This window comes from Glossina fuscipes, unplaced genomic scaffold (assembly GCF_014805625.2).
Source record: "Glossina fuscipes isolate IAEA_lab_2018 unplaced genomic scaffold, Yale_Gfus_2 121, whole genome shotgun sequence".
Lineage (NCBI taxonomy): Eukaryota > Metazoa > Arthropoda > Insecta > Diptera > Glossinidae > Glossina > Glossina fuscipes.
This window is the reverse complement of record NW_023998464.1, coordinates 9,061,810-9,080,060: the sequence shown is the minus strand read 5'-3', so window position 1 is coordinate 9,080,060 and position 18,251 is coordinate 9,061,810. Positions and strand designations below refer to the sequence as shown.

General features: G+C 37.1%; 2 protein-coding genes and 2 long non-coding RNA genes across 7 annotated transcripts; 2 read left to right on the top strand and 2 right to left on the bottom strand.

Annotated features, from left to right (window-relative positions):
• Window positions 1-2,026: 2,026 nt before the first annotated feature.
• On the top strand, window positions 2,027-8,604 carry LOC119640443. Of its 4 annotated transcripts, none has more exons than XR_005247668.1 (4): window positions 2,027-2,142; window positions 5,501-6,659; window positions 6,730-6,987; window positions 8,519-8,604. It is a non-coding gene; the product is annotated as an uncharacterized LOC119640443 (long non-coding RNA). The 4 variants fall into 4 exon arrangements; XR_005247667.1 differs by lacking the exon at window positions 2,027-2,142 and having other exon boundaries at window positions 4,428-5,666; window positions 5,734-6,659; XR_005247669.1 differs by lacking the exon at window positions 2,027-2,142 and having other exon boundaries at window positions 4,428-6,612.
• Window positions 8,605-12,367: 3,763 nt separating this feature from the next.
• On the top strand, window positions 12,368-12,765 carry LOC119640442 (dolichyl-diphosphooligosaccharide--protein glycosyltransferase subunit DAD1). The gene has a single exon (XM_038038498.1). The coding sequence runs from the start codon at window positions 12,420-12,422 to the stop codon at window positions 12,756-12,758; it is 339 nt and encodes a 112-aa protein (XP_037894426.1). The 5' UTR covers window positions 12,368-12,419; the 3' UTR covers window positions 12,759-12,765.
• Window positions 12,766-12,781: 16 nt separating this feature from the next.
• Window positions 12,782-13,577, bottom strand: LOC119640441. The gene is made up of 2 exons (XM_038038497.1): window positions 13,124-13,577; window positions 12,782-13,068 (listed from the first exon to the last, which is right to left on the bottom strand). The coding sequence occupies exons 1-2, from the start codon at window positions 13,301-13,303 to the stop codon at window positions 12,796-12,798; spliced, it is 453 nt and encodes a 150-aa protein (XP_037894425.1). The 5' UTR covers window positions 13,304-13,577; the 3' UTR covers window positions 12,782-12,795.
• A 735-nt stretch (window positions 13,578-14,312) lies between these two features.
• LOC119640635 lies at window positions 14,313-15,165 on the bottom strand. Its single transcript, XR_005247687.1, has 3 exons — window positions 14,956-15,165; window positions 14,756-14,890; window positions 14,313-14,666 (listed from the first exon to the last, which is right to left on the bottom strand). It is a non-coding gene; the product is annotated as an uncharacterized LOC119640635 (long non-coding RNA).
• Window positions 15,166-18,251: the final 3,086 nt, after the last annotated feature.

The following is an 18,251-nucleotide window of genomic DNA, read 5'->3' as shown; positions in this document are numbered from 1 at the left end:
ATGAGAAGGCGCTGGGCCCAATTCGTAAACCAGGAACCCAAGCTCGAGAACTACACGTCTGTTAGAACTAAAAAAAGGACTTGAGGCCCTCACCAGACAGCGATCGCTTTTTCGAGCGAAAAATGTAGCCGACGAGCTACCAACGAACGAGAAGGGATTCTTACACCCACCGACGAGCGCCGAAAGCCTGCACGTACGATTTGGAGGCTATCCCAACAAGGAACGCGTCACGCGAAATTCCTCAAGAAACGTATCGAGAAACCCAGACAAGCGTTGGACGGCGTGACCCACCGAACAACATAACGCGGGCGACGGATCCAAGCCCGCAAGAGAGGCGAATAAATACGGCGGCGACGTGTCGGCGATGTGCCCAAAGCGCACATCACCAGTATAATTGTCCCCAGCGGCGTACGACACCAGCCACGCGCGCTGAAAGATAACCTAGCGACCGATTTCGAATAGGCAAAGCCCATTCCAAGTCTTCACCCACAACCAAGGGTAAGTCAACCAATTGCGGGTCCCACAGTGACCAACGTTGACTCACAACCATTACCTACTGGCCAACGGTCCGACATCCCAATGTCGGAAAGGCAAAGGTGCATGAGAGCTGATGGGAACGCTTGCCAACAATTGGTAGACACCACGTCGCTACGCCTACGCTTTGATGACAACCGGATCAGCGCAATCGTTATAATCGCAGACCGACGAGTCAATGCCACAATGGACACTGGTGCGACCACCAGTTTCATCGCCGAACTCCTACACCGAGAGATCGGTACCAGTTAAACGTTCACCTAACCGACGGAACCCTATTAAAGACTAGCATGGCGTTTATATGTCCGATCGAATTTGGAGACCCGACCACACACCTTCGCCCTGTCGGTATGCGTGGAGCAGCGGAAACGTTTCTGCTGGGATACAATTTCCTCAAGGCGTTTGGGGTCAAGCTGCAAGGGGCGAACAAAACGGCTGCGTGCCGACCGAGTGGGCCTCCCAGCCAAGTACCTATGGCGGAGCTTGCAGCTGAGATGATACGGACTCCGACGCGTAAAAGGGCCAGTGCGTCTCCCGAAAACCCGCAAACCACAATAAATGATCACTTCTTGCAGCAGGAATTGCCAAAGTTTGCAAACTTGAAGGGAGTCACCACCATCGCCGAGCACAAGATCATCATGAAGGACGATCGACTTTTTAAACTCCGATATGCCACCCGAAACCCGGCCATGCAAGCAGTGATCAACAAGCTGATCGCAAATGGACAAATCGATCCCGCCAGGAGCCTGTACAACTCACCGATTACCCTGGCGTACTTGGATGAGATTGTCAGCGGAAAGACGCTGAGCAAGTACCTGGCTACCCTACGAGAGGAGGTCGCCTAAGAGCTGCCAATCTACGAATTAACATGGAGAAGTGCGAGTTCGTCAAGAAGGAGTTGAAATATCTGGGCCACGAGATTACCGGGCAAGGGATCCAGAAAAACCTCAGCCAGCAGCGAGATGCCGACACCCACGAGTGTCCGCGGCATCAAAAGGTTCATTGGCATGGCTTCGTGGTACCACCGATTCGTACGAGAATTCGCAGCCCTCTCGAAGCCGCTCACCGAGCTGCTGAAGAAAGGAAGACATTGGCGCTGGATGGAAGATCAGCAAATGGCGTTCGAAATTTTGAAAACCAAGCTTACTCTGACCCCTATTTTGGCTTGCCCTGACTTTATGAAATCCTACACTTTGCAGACGGACGTCAGCGTCACGGGGTTACGAGCCGTCCTGACGCAACAGATCAACGGAGAAGAACGCGTGATCGCGTATGCCAGCCAAGCCGAGAGAAACTACACGGCCACAGAGAACGAGCGTTGGGCGATAATCTTCGGCATCCGAGAGATGAGGCCACATCTGAAAACTTACCACTTGCACATCGTGACCGATCACCTATCCTTAAAGTGGCTGAATTCCGTGGATAACCCTATCTGCTGATTAGACAAGTGGGCCTTGGAATTATACAGTACAACGATAGACGGGGTGATGTATATCATCACCGTTAGCCACCGAGGGGATTGGGCGGCGAAGCGGACCAGCCCCCGTAGACCAGCCCAGGCGTAGACGCTAAGCACCCGCTCCGCGCAGCCCTCCCACCGACCGGAAAGTAAGTTAGGATAAAAGCATTAAAATAGAGTAAGTTTAAGTTTTTAAAATAAGTTAGGATAATAGAACTAGAACTTAAGTAAGTTAGGACAAGTCGAGGTTAAGTTAGGATGCTAAGTTAGAAAATGAAGGAGTCTATAGGGGTGGTGGAAAAACACTAGTCGAAGTCGGTGCTAGGACATTTATTTATATTTGAAGTAGAAAAGAAAACCCTGATCTCAGTCATTTACTAATCAAATGCATCGAAAATTTAAAGTGGAAGTCTAAGAATTGTAAAACTGATTGAATTGAAACAAAAATAAGATGAACTGATTCAAAGAAAGTCACAAGAAGAAATTCTTTGTGAAAAATAACCTGGAGCCGCTGAGCTACCCCAGCAACCGGTTACGGGCAATGTCGGCCCTCATAATACATCAATACTCATTAATAGTCGTCAGTTGTCGACAATCTTTTGTAACTTTAATAGAAAAATATTTCCAAGCTTGTCAAACTATTGTCCAAAAAATGAGAAAATTTTTAGCAATAAAACGGAAAGAAAGTAAGTTTGTTTCTGATAATGAATTTAATACTGAAAACATTCACAGTAACTTTAAATGAAGAGAACGTGAAGTATCAAGTTGTAAAAGCTAACAGCTATACAGGCAACTTAGATTTTGAAAGACTAAACAATACAATTTCTGAAAGTATTAAGGTCTTGAAACTTGAAAAAAATGTCAATAATAGTTTTGCAACAATACTTTTCATTCAAGAATCAAATGCAGTCTTTCTGAAATTGAACAACGTCGTGTTACGCGTAGTGCAATAAAAAATCATAAGTAAGCCATGAAATGCAGAACATTGAGCAGACAAAACAAAAAGCACAAAAATTTTTTCGAAGATACATAAGAGAAATTGCAAAAGCGTTTTACATAAAGAACAACCAAAAATTTGTAAAAGCAACCCCAAAAAATGTCCACTCACATAACATTAAAAATCCTCCTAAATTCACAAATTCTATTCACAATAATGTTGATCTTATTTCAAATGACTTCAATCCAAAACTTGACATTAATGACACCAATAACTAGTGAAATCGTTTTTATGCATGTCAAAAGACAATCTATAAGAATTATAAACCAAACTATTATTATAACTTATTTAGACCAAAGAATAAATATTTTAATGATATTAAGATCTCTAGGTTATTTCAAAATGCCCACAGGGTTAGATTTTCTGAAAAGTAGTTTTCGAATATTACATTGACATTCAGAAAGGATATGTTTGGCCGTAAGCTTTTGTCCACAATCGTAGATCAGTTCGTAGATCTCTTAAGGATCCATTCATGTGTTGCAATTGTATGCCCAAGCCGGATTTTTGCAATTGTTTTGGTTTCCATATTTCTGAGACAAGTGAAACTGATAACTCAGCAATTATTCTATATTATATTTAAGTCAGACATAGAATATACAATTTTAAGTGAATCTTAGATTTGAAAAAGTACAAGTTGGAAATTGTCCTTTCTTCCAATCGCATACCTATTCTACGGACATGTGTAGCTAATTAACTACAGGGCCTTAGAACAATTTTTCTTCTTGTATTGCGTTATTTTTTGCTTCACTTTATGAATTTCTGATCGTTTTACGAACGAACACATTTGTTAATTTTTAAATATCACTTCGGTTTTTAACAAAACAATAGATTACAAGAATTTCTCAGGCAACCATACATATATTAATAGATTCGTTCGTGCGAATCTTAAATTTTTTGGTCCATTCGAAATATTTACCTGATGATTAGAAATGAATAAATTATACACTACAATAGAGTAAGATAAATGCAAACTTACCTTAGTCATACAGTGAATCTTCATTTATATGAAGCGATGAGCGAGGAATTGCACTTAATTTTTTCCTTATCTAAAATAGAAGAAAGTAAATAAGTAATATATAAATATATTTATATGATTATAATTAGCTTTACCATACTGCATTTCAAGCAATTCCTTTTATGACGCAATATGATGATGAACTCTATCAACGAATGGAACAAATGCTAGGAATAGGAAATAATGGCGTCAGCGAGGCTCAGCGTAAACTTAAAGATATTGAGCAATCTAAGGGTAAACTTTTTAAAAAGGGCGGTTTTGCCGATGCCGATGATTCGGAACAATTCGTTGGAGCACGAAAACGTTAAAAGTGGGTTAAAATGCTAAAAAGAATTGGAAAAGGGCTAAGAAAAAATAATTTTTCAATAGGTACTAAAAGAAAATTTAGAATTTGGATGGAACTTTTACATTCATTTAATGTAAATAAATAAGATTCAAATTATTATTTTGAAAGTTAACAAATTGTTCTACCGTACTGGAATTATAAAGAACATTGATTTCTTTTTATAAGAAAGCATAACATTGGACGATTTTAGAATTGTTGAAAACAATATACATTATCACAGAATTTCTAAATACTTGGTGTAAAAATAGAAAAAAGAGTTACCCAATTAGATGAATATAGAAAGATTGATCTTTGCTGCTTCGCAACCAAGTAATTTACACATACTTACCTGATATATCGATAGGAGTTTTTAAGAAGCCCAAGTTTATTCGTTAATTCCTTTCTATGAGGAATTTCAAACTCTACGCTTTGCCCAATTGTCTCAGAGCGATTTGATATTTTTCATTTTTTACAAGCTTAAAATCCAGTTGTCAATTCCATCGTAGTGCATTGAAAATAGGGAGGCCCGTTCCGATACTCCAGAATAATTGTTGCGCGCTTGTTTATATAAAACTAGTGAGGCATAGTGCACGGTGAGCTTTCAAGGTTATCTACGAGTTGTAACGCATTGATCGTTGTAAATTTATCATTCTTTTTAGACGATGATATACATACCGAACGACATTTTAACCAGACTGTTGCGCGATTACCCGAGGTTGTGGGGTCTTTCTGGGTAATCCCGTAAAGAACACTTCAGAGAGACTGGGTAAAGAGTTGGGCAGGATTGTAACAGTGAATATGGTGAGGTGAAAATTGACGCAATTTAAAGCGCCGGAAAAAAGAGTGTCCGAGCGAAACGTCCGTCCGCCAACCTATGGCATGCGTTTAAATTAGGGTATAATTGGGCCGCTGAGGTAATAACTAAATAAACAGTCCGTAACAATGACAAGCCTCAGCGCAATGACAAACCGGCAGAGACACCAGACTTCATGGGATTTGACCAGACCGACGAAGGTAGGGGTTTGACAGCGATAGACGATAAACGTGACGATAAATGACAGTGACGTAGAGGGGGAAATTCAACCGACCGATATGACTGACGGAACTGGTACTACTAATATAAATAAAAGTATACCAACTGCACCAATCAATATCATTGGTTTCGATTAGGTATCCACATCAGCGGCCGCAGCGCTTGTGGAGGAGAATCGGCGGCACAAACCGGCCCGGCAGCCAATTTAGACATCAGCAAGGAGGCACTGAAAAAAGTTGTGCGTCCATGCCTCCGCACGTCCACGCCTCCTCACAATGAATGAATATTCGCTATATTTCAAAGGTAAGTTTACATTTATCTTCCCTCATTGTTATTTACAAATTATTTACTTATTTCTATTTAATTTTAGATTGACAAACAAGATATGCCGCCGCTCACAGCCAGGCCATAAAAACGAGCATACGCCTCCACGCTTCCGCGACACAAGGATTCGTGCCTCTGATGGTCGCAAAACAAAAAGTTCCTGAGCCAAATAAAATTTCGTAAGAAGCTCAGAAACAAACAGAGCCTTCGAAAACAATTACAAAAGAAACTGTTAATAAAATATTAGAGGCTACTGTACAGCAGTCTGCTGAAGGTAACCTTAATAAACCTGTTTCTTCTCAGAAAACATACGAATTTTTTGGTGGTTACAAAGTAATTCTCAAAAAATCGAAGAAAGCTGCAAGATCAAGACGCCAGAGGTGGAAGATCAAATGTTTTCTATTAACGACAGCACCTTAAGTGCAAAAAGGGACCTATTTATGAAATTGTCGAAGAACCTTCGCGAAGGTAGCCTAGACTACTACCGTTCAAGGTGCTATTCAAGCACTTTACAGAGAGCCGGAACATACAACATTGGTTATTGAACATCGTGAAGCTAACACGTATGTGGGAGGCACTGTCACATTGGAATTGGAATGCAAAAGCATTTCCAAATCGGCAGTTCAAGTCAAACACGATGGTAGAGCTGTCGAAATGGATGAGAGGCATAAATTTCTTTATGAAGACGGTGGAAGCATGCCACTGTTTATAAAAAACGCCAATGCGTCGACGCTGGTAATATGGCTTTCATTTTCATATGTTCGTTAAGCGCCGTTAGCTGTTTTTTTTTCCTTTACATCGTTTATAAAAAACAAGCTTGTGTAAAAGGTGTCGTGGTAGCGATCTACATTTTCTTGAACAATGTGGCTGGCATAAAATTCGAAGATACGCATCACGCAAGAAACCGGAGCGTGATAAAATTGACGTAAGTCTTAATAATTACTTACGTAAACTATTTTCAAAGCATACAAAGTGAGTGCAAAATAAAATTGTTGATCAAAAAAAATAATAAGTACGTTGATAATTTTACGTATCTTTTCAGAAAAATATCCTTAAATAATTGGCCATTTCGAGATAGCCTTATATACGCGTTGGGAGGACGCACCTAGAGAAGAATGTCATGATACTGAAAAATTTAAGCAGCTTTAAGAAAACTAAGAATCTACTGCCGTTGTAGTATACCAAAAGACTTGCCTTATGTTCATAGTAAGCACTGAAATAAGAAAAGATAGCTGGAAAGTAGTAATTATCTGGTATAAAAAGTGGCTTTTAAAGACTTGTGCTCGTATTTTTGATCAAGGTAATTAGCTCTTTAAGTATCACTTCGTCCCTTGCTAAAAAGATTGATTTTACATCAGGGAAGGATACGAAAAATTTAAATTGATTTCTGATATTGTCGAATTTTTGCATTTTAATATCAAGTGCTTAGCTGTTTCTCTCACATTTCAAATGTCGCAAAGGTCATTAGATATTAACCCAATATGAAGTTAAGGTAAGCTCCAACGCAGGTATGCGAAGTTAGCAGGCGATTAAATAATTTTTTTTTGAGATCTCACAATTTGTGGATTCTTCAGAAAAATTTGTTGTGCAATCGGTCCATTTTTTAGTCTGCCAGTAATCTCAAATTCGTCATCGCATTTCTCCTACCGTGTTCTTAATGGTCCTTAGGACTCTTTTAGGCATACAATATAATTGAAGAGGACCACCGTTGGTTACGGCTTGTTTGGTTAGATAGTCCGCTTTTCATTGAGTGCAGTCCAAAATTTCTGGGCACCCAAATAAGATGAGGTTCAGCTATTGAGGAGCGTTCAATGCACTTCAGAATGTTACTAACGTAAAGATTATGCTCTTCTCTAAGGATTCGATAAAGTCCAGACTTGCCGTCAGTAGCAAGGGACATTGGGATCGTAGTTATTATTGTAAGCGTTATATAAGAGTGGCCCTGATATTTACATTAATTGCCTTGTGTAGGCTTTTGTCAAAACATATTCTTTGAGTTTTGCTTAGATTGAAGATCAGACTCAAATCAGGAAATTTATTATACAAAACGTTAGCTTTGTCCGAAAAAGTGAGAACTGCTCCATCAAAGGATCGGAGAAAGAAAACTATTATAAAGTAGTGTGCATATTGAAAAATAGAAATTTTATGATCTTCGACGTTGTGAAATTCAGCAGTGTACAGATTAAATGGTGTAGTACTGACGCAACTACCTTCCATAGAAGAAGTTAGGATGCATCATACAAATGAGTCTTAACACAAAGTTGGGGATCCACAATTGTGAAGCGGAACAGTTGATCTGCAAAGGATTTGACCCAATTTTTACGCAAGTCCCACGCAGTGATAAGCTTTACCAATACCAAGAGACATCATCAACATTCTTTTTCGTTTCTTTTTACGTTTTTTTTTCGTGATAGTTCATTTAGACACATATTGGCAAATTTATTTTTGTTTTTTTTTTTTTGGTAAGAAAAGGGGTTAAGTAATTGATCGGTTTTGATGCACGGGCATAATCTTGTTTGATCATACGGTTGATAATTTTTATAGAGACTGAAAGGGAAGAAGAAATTGAACGAAAATTTTCCACAATGTTCAAGTTGGCTACTTCTTTTGGAAATTTTGATTTTTCTCCATGCTTGGAAGACAGCACTTGCTAATGACAGTAGGTAATGATTTAAAAAGTTGAGGGTAGAGCGCGTTAATTATGTCAAGTTTGATGCCATCAGATCTGGCCGCTGTGGCTTTCTTTTTCTTTACCTTTGTTTTCTTTACCTTTTTTTTTTTACCTTCTTTTTTTTCTTTACTACTTCAATAACCGAACGGCCGCTTGAAAGAAGTGGAATCACTGTCGGAGTACTAATTGCTGTTATGCTGTACACCTTTGGAATATAGCGCATTTTGATTCATTGCGAGCACGCGCGGAGGAATGGACGATCGCTATTATGGTCTGACAGCGAACGACGGCACATTTTGTTTGTCAATCTAAAATTAAATGAAAGTAATTAAATAACTCATAAATAACAATGAGTAAAGATAAATGCAAACTTACCTTTGGAGTGTAACGAACATTGCTTCATTGCGAAGACGCGCGGAGGACTGGACGTGCGAAGGCCTGGACGACCGCATGGACGATCCCTCCAAATAAAAGAAATGAATGTAGAGGAAATTAAATGCACTTGAAAAGTTTAGTCCCCTGTCTTCTGAAACTTAATCTAAATAAATGTAAGAAGCTTTCTTTCTCAAGAAGAAAGTCATTCATTACTCAGTATTTCATTGATTCTCATAAGATTGGGGACATCGATACGTTCAAAGATTTAGGCGTTCTATTTGACCACAAATTACGTTTTAACTTGCATATTGAGCTCCCGTTAAGCGAAGCTAGGTCCGTGCATGGTTTTATAAAGAGGTGGTCCAAAGGTCCTTACATTACGAAGAGGCTGTACACGTGTTTGGTTAGACCTATACGCGAGTATGCCTCTATTGTGTGGTCTCCTTCATATAGGTGCTATGTAGATTCAATTGAATCTGTTCAACAGCAATTTTTAGGATCCGATTGCCTCTCTTCCCCTTTATGAAAATAGGTTGCTTCTGTTGTCCTTACCGTCTCTCGAGAAACGTAGATTTGTTCTTGGCGTTTCCTTCATAATCAAAATAATAAATGGCGCTATTGACTCGCCTTCATAACTTGGTGAAATAAGCTTTAGTGTCCCTAACCGCTTCTCTAGGCACTTTATCTTGGTTAAGCTTAATCAGTGTAAATTTAATTATGAGCTGTTCAATCCGCTCAGAGTCATTTGCAAGAACCTAAATGACGTCTACCACTTATTCTCGCAACATTGCTTAATACGCGCGATTTTCCTATGTCTTACTTAAACTAGCTCTCATCCTTAAGAGTCACTATGATTCGAAAATAATTGTTGTTAACTATTTTCGTATTATCGGTTGCCACGCTTATGCATGTTTCCCATGTCTTAGGAGTTCATTTGCAATTTGGTCCTGTACCGGTTGTGGGTGTGGCTCTATACACAATTAGCATAGGCTAATTGTGTACATAGGCTAATTGTGTACATGTTTTTTCTTTTTTTTCCAACCTATTTGTTTTATTATACTTATACTAAGTTTTAATATTAATTAATTTAAGATTTATTTTAAGAGTCAATTGAACTGGACTGTCAATTTGTTTTAGTTGAGTTTCATGCACATATAGAATAAATAAATATATAAATAAAAAATGTATGACTCCTTAATTAGCTGGCTCCCCATTGAATCTGATTTTTAAAATGTATTTCTGTAAAAGTCTGTATGTGGAAAAAAATAAATGAACTTACCGCAATATGTTTATTGAAACAATTTTTTTCAGGTCAAATAAAAATGACAAAACGTGTCACTTGAAAACTGTGTGAGAAAATATTAATTTCTTCACTTTAAAGACACCTGTTTTTTTTATTTCAAGACATCGTTTTTAATTAATTTCACAATTTAGAGTCACTTTTAGAGAAAACTCTTTTTTCAGAATTTTTTTTTCTTCACTACCACCACATATCAAAAATGAATTTGAATTGTCTTTTTTTTTTTTTTTTTTAAACTGTGGACTTACGATCTTAGTAGTGCGTGTTTTCTTTTTCGTCTGCAATTTTTTATTGTTTTCGTGTACTATGTTCATATGTTTTTAGTGTTTTTGCAAAAACTGATTATCGCAGAAACCGTATTTGCTTTCGTTTCCTCTAAATATAATAAAAATAATCAAAAAAAAAACAAAAAGGAAAATAAAAATAACATATTGAAAACAATTGTTATTATCTTCAGATGGGTTTAATGTGGGTACACTACCTTGAAGGTTTAACGCCACGGTGCCCGATGGCACACGGAGTGTGAAACACTCGAACTTCCCGAGGTTAATAATCCTCGCAACATACGGTGCCGAAGTCGGCGCAAACGTTGCCATGAGGAATATTAAGTCCTCGAGTACCAGACGAGATACGTTATGGTCGCATCTCCCCTCTGGTGAGGGCGAGGCACTATCTAAAACTTCTGCCTTTCTGTGGGTAAGGCACCCGGTTGCGATGCAACTCCACGCCGAGCAAAACCTCTTCCGGCGATTTTTGGACCAACGACAGCCACCACGAAACTCCCGCTATAGGCCGTTCCTTTTGTCAGGCCAAAGCTAGAAGAAGTGCTTTGGGGGCTCCTGACGCCCGTGATACCGGAATTGAGGAGAAAAATTGCGAAATAATTTATAAAAGTCTCCGATGGGACTTTCTAAGTCCCATAAGACTCGCACTCAGCATGAGATAGTCATTTGAAGGAAACCAGTCTATACGATGCGCATGGGCATAGCATTGTCACTGGGCTTCTCGGCCTTATGGCTAAGATCAAAGTGTAGTATCTGTCATTATCCTCAGTAGTTCCCAAACCTTTTCAAGTGTGTGGTTATTTCACAAATTACTAAATCATAGACAACCATAAGGCATAATGATCCCGGGGCCGCCAGATGAAAACTCAAACAGATTTCACCTATTAGCAGACGTATCCCAAATTAAAAATTCCGAATTTCCATTGTTGCCAACCAATAGCATCATTTCTTTTGACAAAAAATATCTTGCGATTTCTCCAACTGATCCCTCCATAACAATTTCGCAAATCAGCCCTTTTGCTATTAAAAAAGCACTAGATAGCATTACAAAATATATAGACTCTATATCAATTCTACGCGATGAGAATTTACTTGTTCTCGCTAGGAACCCGAGCGCAACCGAAAAGCTCATAAAATCAAAATCATTAGCTAATTTACGTGTTATATCCGCTAAACTGCATGACAAACTGAACTCGGTTAAAAGCGTAGTTTAAAGTCTATAAATTCACCAAATTAAATGACGATGGCAAAACCCACTCCCCTACAGGAAGGATTATTTTGACTTGTGACCGCTATGGGCTACCGCCAACCGTTTATGTAGGTTGGTACAAATGTAAAGTAGAACTCTACATTCCAAATCTTATGAGGTGTAAAAACTGCCAACGCCTAGGTCAGACGGCAAAAAGATGCACCAGTGCTCCACCTTGTGCTAACTGCGGTCTCTCTCCACATGCTGAAAGCTGTACGCGTGGTTTCTGCATAAATTGCAGTAATCAACGCTCGGCGTTAGACAAACAATAACCACGTTTTATACAAATGCGTGAAATTGTAAAAATCAAAACCGACAATTACTGTAGCATGGCCGAAGCGTGACGCAAGTACCGGGAAATTAATTCATCTGGAACCCAAAGAATTAGCAGAAGTAATACCTACGCAGCTGTCGCCTCGCAAATCGAGCCTAATAAGCCTTTAAATCGAACTCCTTCCAGTGAAAAACCTGTTAATTAAACTTTGTTAATCTTAAAATCAAAAACTTTTCTTGTTCTTTGGCATATTTTTAAGTCATATTATTTTGATTTTCTTTATCATTTCAATGTATGGGTTTTATACTTTCTTCTCGATTTATTCTTGGTGAAGAATTAAAAGCTTTAAATTCTTTTCGTACATATTCTTCGGAGTTTAGAAAAAAATTAGAGTTACAAATTTTTTAACATATCGTCTGTTTTAATTTCATATCATTTCTGGAATAAATTCGTTAATTTCTCGAATGAAGTTTTAATGAATTGTTATCGATTTGTATAGGTAACTACTGCCACCTCCATTTAAAATAAAAAAATTTATAAGCGAAAACCACGTGATAAGAATAAAAGAGGAGCAACAAAATGGTCAGCGTGAAAGTAGCGTTGGAGAGACTTTACAACGAGTACGCAATGAAAACTCCAAAAAAGCTGAAGTTGATAGATACTTACATGGGATTTATATTTCTTACGGGCGTGATACAGTTTTGTTATTGTTGCCTGGTAGGCACGTTTCCATTTAACTCTTTCCTTTCGGGCTTTATAAGTACCGTAAGCTGCTTCGTATTGGCCGTTTGTTTACGTTTACAAGCAAATCCGCAAAACAAGAGTGTTTTTGTTAACATTTCTCCGGAAAGAGGTTTTGCAGATTTTATTTTTGCGCACGTAATTTTGCACCTTGTTGTTATAAACTTTATAGGCTAAAATAAAACTTGTGGAATTGGGAGATTGTCAAGAGCATTTATTTAATAAATCGATAATAGCACGAAACGAAATCAAACTCGTTTTCATAGCAATTTATAGTTATATGAGGTTCGAAGATAACGTTGACGAATGGTTCTAAAGGCTCAAGGTATTCCTCCAGATTCGATCCACTCTGTTTATCTTTTTTCATAGGCTTCTTCTGAGATGAGTTTTTGTTTCTTTTTGAAGTAAGACTTAGATCGTTGACATTCAATGAGATAAGGTTGTTATATACAACATGCGAAGGGCAAAAGTTTAATTTTTTTGTAACCTAAAAGAAAATTTGATATCTTTTTACTTTATATAATTGTTGATCGTTCATATACTTCACAAAGTTGAGCGTCCATAATTTTAGTACATCCATTAGTTTTGCATTTTTGAAGATCCACCATATAATTAAGGTGACGATGTATCGAATTGGTTTTTGGGCCTCCAAATTTATTAAGTTTATTACAATGCCTACCTGGGGCACCCTGGAGATCCTTGCATGCATTTTCGTTTGCCATAAAAATAGAATTTCTCAGTCCAGACAGAAGCCTATGCAGAAAATTGCACTTGAGAGTTGCCAGATTCGGGCAACTGTCCGCGATTACATTCGTTTTACAGTTCACGCGTTGATTTGCATTACAGAACGGTGAAGTAAAATGCCCATAACTTACTTATTCAACTTGAAACCTAATGTTATAGATTTATGACTGTTTAAATATTACTGAAAACTTGCAATAACAATGTACAGCCCCGTTCTACAAATTTTCTACATATATTATATACCTATATCAAATATATCTCTGCTATAACAAAAAAGTAATAAGTAACTAAAAATAAAAAAATTTGAGCTGGAATCTCAATAAATTGATTATAAAGTGATATATCAATGAATAGACTTTTTATTTTTATATTATATAGCAAAATAAATGATTATGTGATAACAGAAAATTTACATACAATTTCGGCCCGGATTCGGATTTCTGGGTATTGTCACTTTTTTAATGCAAATAACTTTTCACCAAGATTTCATTCTTAAAAAAAAAAAATAACATTAAAAATTGAGATAAGTTAAATTTCTTGCGGTTTGTGGGGTCAATACAATGAGGCTTTATTTTCGTTTTCACGCTAAAAACTATCCTATGGCAAACACAATCGATCGCCGCCGAAGAAATCAAGAAAAATATAAGCAACTAAGTGCATTGGTGCAATTGGATGGCAAATACTTCTATACTTAAATACTACTTCACCATTGTTCGCCCAAGTCCGGATCTCTCTTTTATAATTTTAAAGGAAAGTGTTTATGATTACAATTAAATAATTTTTATAAAATTTGTCCTATAAGCCATTTCATATGATTCGTAAGATCTAAAGAGTAAAACGTATTTGTATTTAAATATATTAGGATTCTTTTTGGCGTAATCTTGAAAAAAAATAAATAAAGAAGGAAATAATGCAGTAACAAAAAAAAAGATACGTAAAGTTATCTTGCGAATTGAAATTAAAATTTTTATCGGGTTCCGAGAAAAGAAAAACCCATTTAAGCTTAAAAAGCCTTCTAATTTCATTACTTATTTAAGTTTTAATTGCCTGAGCTAGGAAAGAATTAAGGACAGATAGTAGATAATTGCGCCACCAGTATTTTGAACTCTACAATTTCTAACATTTCATTAAGGATAGCACCTTCTGCCGCAACGTTAGCTGAACTTTTAACCAGTTCTATAAATAATTTATCTCAGTTTCTTAAAATGAAATTTGTTTTAAAATTCTTAAAGCCACTTCATATTGCGCGAGAAACGTAACTTCAATTCTTCCTCTAGTTGCGCATGCCGATGTTCTAATTGCAGTTCCTGCTGACTTGTACTCCATTCTTCGTCGCGCTTCCTGAAAACAAAAAACAAAACAAGAGAAATAGACGCGAATATCTAATAAAAAAAGCACCGAATAGAAATGAAATGCTTAGACCATCATACTTCACAAGTGTTTTTCTTAATGCATCGAAAAATCCAGGAAATTGTGACAAACTAAAATAAAACTGAAAAATAATTCCATAAAGTTGTATCAAATCGAAAAATAATCCCAGGAAGTTGTGTCAAACTGAAATGAAACTGAAAAATAATTCATTGATGTTATTTCCCTGTGGTATTACTAAGATTTGCGATGTATATTATACTTCCATCGCTGTAGAATTCAAAGTTTATGGTTCCCAAAGTGATGAAGACGTTTCGAGGATTTCTTCGTTTGGGCGATGGGTATTTAGTAACAAATTGAATATTCCACAAACAAACACTATACAAAACTCAAATGTAACCTTTCCATATTTGTTTATGGGTGACGCAGTTTTTCCATTCCATAATAATTTATTATAGCTGACTTTTATGTGAAGGCAAATATATTTTCTACGCCCGTCTTCCAAACGTCCCGCAAGTTATTGAAAGTATATTCGGCAACCTAGCCTCGCGTTAGAGGGTCTTAACAAAACGATTACTATTTCCCATTGATTTTGTTTATCACATAAAATTTTCAAATTCCAAAAATCGCCCTGCTGAATTTTTTACAAACCTTTATGGGAATTGCCAAATCATATGGTTTTGCGTGGATACATAGAAATAAAACGAAATGAAAACAACATATAAAGGCAATTTATTTTAAATTTAGAAATTATTTGTCTAATTTATATTTCATTTTGTATGTAATGTACATTTTTTTATATTGTGGAATTTGCAATTTTGGATTATGCCATGCACTGTTTTGTAAGAAACGAAAAACAAGCAATATTTTGTTAATTTGCAAATTATTTATCAGTTAGTTTATGGATGAAAAAGGAAAGAATGATGATGTGCTAACGAGTCTAAATCCAAAACGAGTCACAATCTCATTATAATCAGCCCCTATTCCAACAATGCAGGTACCACAAACTCATGTAGAAGCTTCCACTGCTACTCACACTTCCTTTTGTAATGAACATGAGAAAGGCCAAATGCAAATGGCGTAAGACCTCTTATATTTTCAAACTTATTTTTTTATGAATATGGTAACTAAGGTAATTGACCTACCTGGTCTTGTTGTCAAAATTAATATTGCGTAGACAATATTCGTCAAAATTTATTCTTTAACTGAAAATCTTAATATAAAACTTTCACAAAAAAATATCTGAAACTACATTGGTGTGCTGAATACAGGAACAAGTAAAATATTAAGTTGCTTTAATTAGATTCAATCAGATCAAGCCTTGAAGAACAGTTCTTTAAACATGCAATCTCGGACAGTCCAATCTAATTTGTAGAAAGATTAAAACACAGTGATGCAAATAATCCGGTCTGTTTTATTCCTCCTACTTTTCTCAAAGTTGCGCTTAAAGGTCAAAACACACCTAAACTCATTATTTTCAATCATTGTATCTGCCCAATTGATTGCTTTGTTCCTACCAGAAATCTGTGTTTCAATTGTGAGATCGAGACATGTTCAGGAGTTTTGCAGATTCAAAGACACTCTGCGCATGAGCTGTGGTTCTATTCCGATATATAAAGAAAATTGTCAGAGTATCAAGTGAGTTTTATGTGGTTCTATTGAGCATAATGCTCGTGATAGAAATTGCCCCAAAGAAAACATTGAACAAAATGTTAACCGAGTCAAGACCATTGAAACCATATCGTTCAAAGAATACAAAGAAAAGTGCACTTCGATCTATCATGCCATTCGAGACGATATATATTATGAAAAGGAGTTTCCAAAATAATTCATTATGCTGATTACGTTATTAGCACTGATCAAAAGTCACACGGTGTTAACTAGCCGCTCACTTAAGTGGAGCCGTCCTCGGCCTTATTCAGGACGTATTCTATTGCAGATTGTAACTTGGTCTGTTCTCTTTTCTTCACCTATTGTTTCATCAGAATTATCGCTAGATAGCACAATCATAGGGATACGATAACAATGCAGATGGCTAGATGGGTGATGTTTTCACTCCCCTCCGAAGTTCACCGATGTAACGTAGGTTTTCCATTTTCACGTGATGTAATAATGGTAAGCTTAGACCGGAACGTTGGCGTTCCAGGCTTCCTCTTTGATATATTATATCTGTTGACGTACAATAAACCATCAATAGTGATGTTATTGTTGAAGACAATTAAATAGGTGCCATTTACAGTTCGCTTTTCATGGTTATCTTCTTTGACGTTTACGGCTGAATCGTTTGTAACAATGATTCCATCATCGATTTTAGTCACTGGATCCAAATGACATTGATACCAAGTTGATAATAGAGTGGGTTAACAATTGTTTATTGAATAAGTACACGTTCCGCAATCGGTTATTGTATTGATGATAAAGAGTCGTATAATTTTGAGGTATTTGATTATAAAATACAAAAATTCTTCGTTCAATATAACCTTAACACTAGATGCATTCATTAAATCGGATATGTTACTATTTGTGTATTGCTCATCGCTAATCAAAGATTTCAAATCGTCTTTTTGTAAAATAGTCGGGTTTACAACATTGACTTTAGCCAAAATTACCGACAGTTTTGTAATTCCATTAAGATTATCCTATTCCTGGTAAATAAGATTTCAAACAGTTTAATATTGTCAATTTGTTCTTTTTTGGCATTCATGAGAATTGTATTTATGGCATTTGTTAATTTCTCTATTTGAATCTGTATATTTGTATTTATCTGAATTTGTCGGTTGTTTGATTCTATTAATTGCTTCTGAATCAATCTTATTTTCTCAAAATCGTCTGCATCTGGCGTACCGGCAATGATCTCTAACGCGGTATCTAAAATTTTAATGCTCCTTCCATGCCTGTGGTGAGTATTGATAGACGACAGGAGTGAACTTATGTGCCGCGTATCTGAGTCTGATATCATTTATGCAATAGTGGAAACGTAACTATCAGATTTTTTGTCTCACTTGCGATATCAAATTAAACATTGTTGCATGTCTGAGATATCCATACGCCTCCCAAACTATGGCGTGAGCGTCCAATATAGGGATGTAATCGGCGTGCGAGTAGTCTGTTATCTTTGCTGAGGCGGTGGTCCATGTGGGAAGAAACCGTAACGTCAAGTGAGGTGATAGGAGAAAATGTAAAATAGTAAGGAAGATTCAAATTACTGCAAATTGTCCTTATGGATCACTCTTTCTTTCATTGGAACTGTTGTTCCCATATCTTCTTCTACTACTGTTGTGGTCGCTTGTAACATGAGACCGATCATATTGTCAACCTTTGTTTTAAACTTGAGGCATCTCGCTGTTTTTACAAGGGTACTGTGGAATCTTTCGACCTGCCCGTAAGACGTGAGTAATATATGTATGGGGGAACGTCGACGCGAATTTTAGCCCGCACACACACACACACACACACACACACACACACACAACACCATCCCTCACGTCTACTACATGTTCCATATGACACTCCACTTACCCTCACAACACGGATTCCAACGCCAACGATCACATTTCA

Bases quoted from the DNA above. Each gene is read 5' to 3' on its own strand.
- LOC119640442 (XM_038038498.1), top strand. From the start codon at position 12,420: ATGGTCAGCGTGAAAGTAGCGTTGGAGAGACTTTACAACGAGTACGCA.
- LOC119640441 (XM_038038497.1), bottom strand. From the start codon at position 13,303: ATGGCAAACGAAAATGCATGCAAGGATCTCCAGGGTGCCCCAGGTAGG. The intron at 13,069-13,123 runs GTATATGAACGA...ATTTTCTTTTAG, and splicing joins TGGACGCTCAACTTTGTGAA to GTTACAAAAAAATTAAACTT.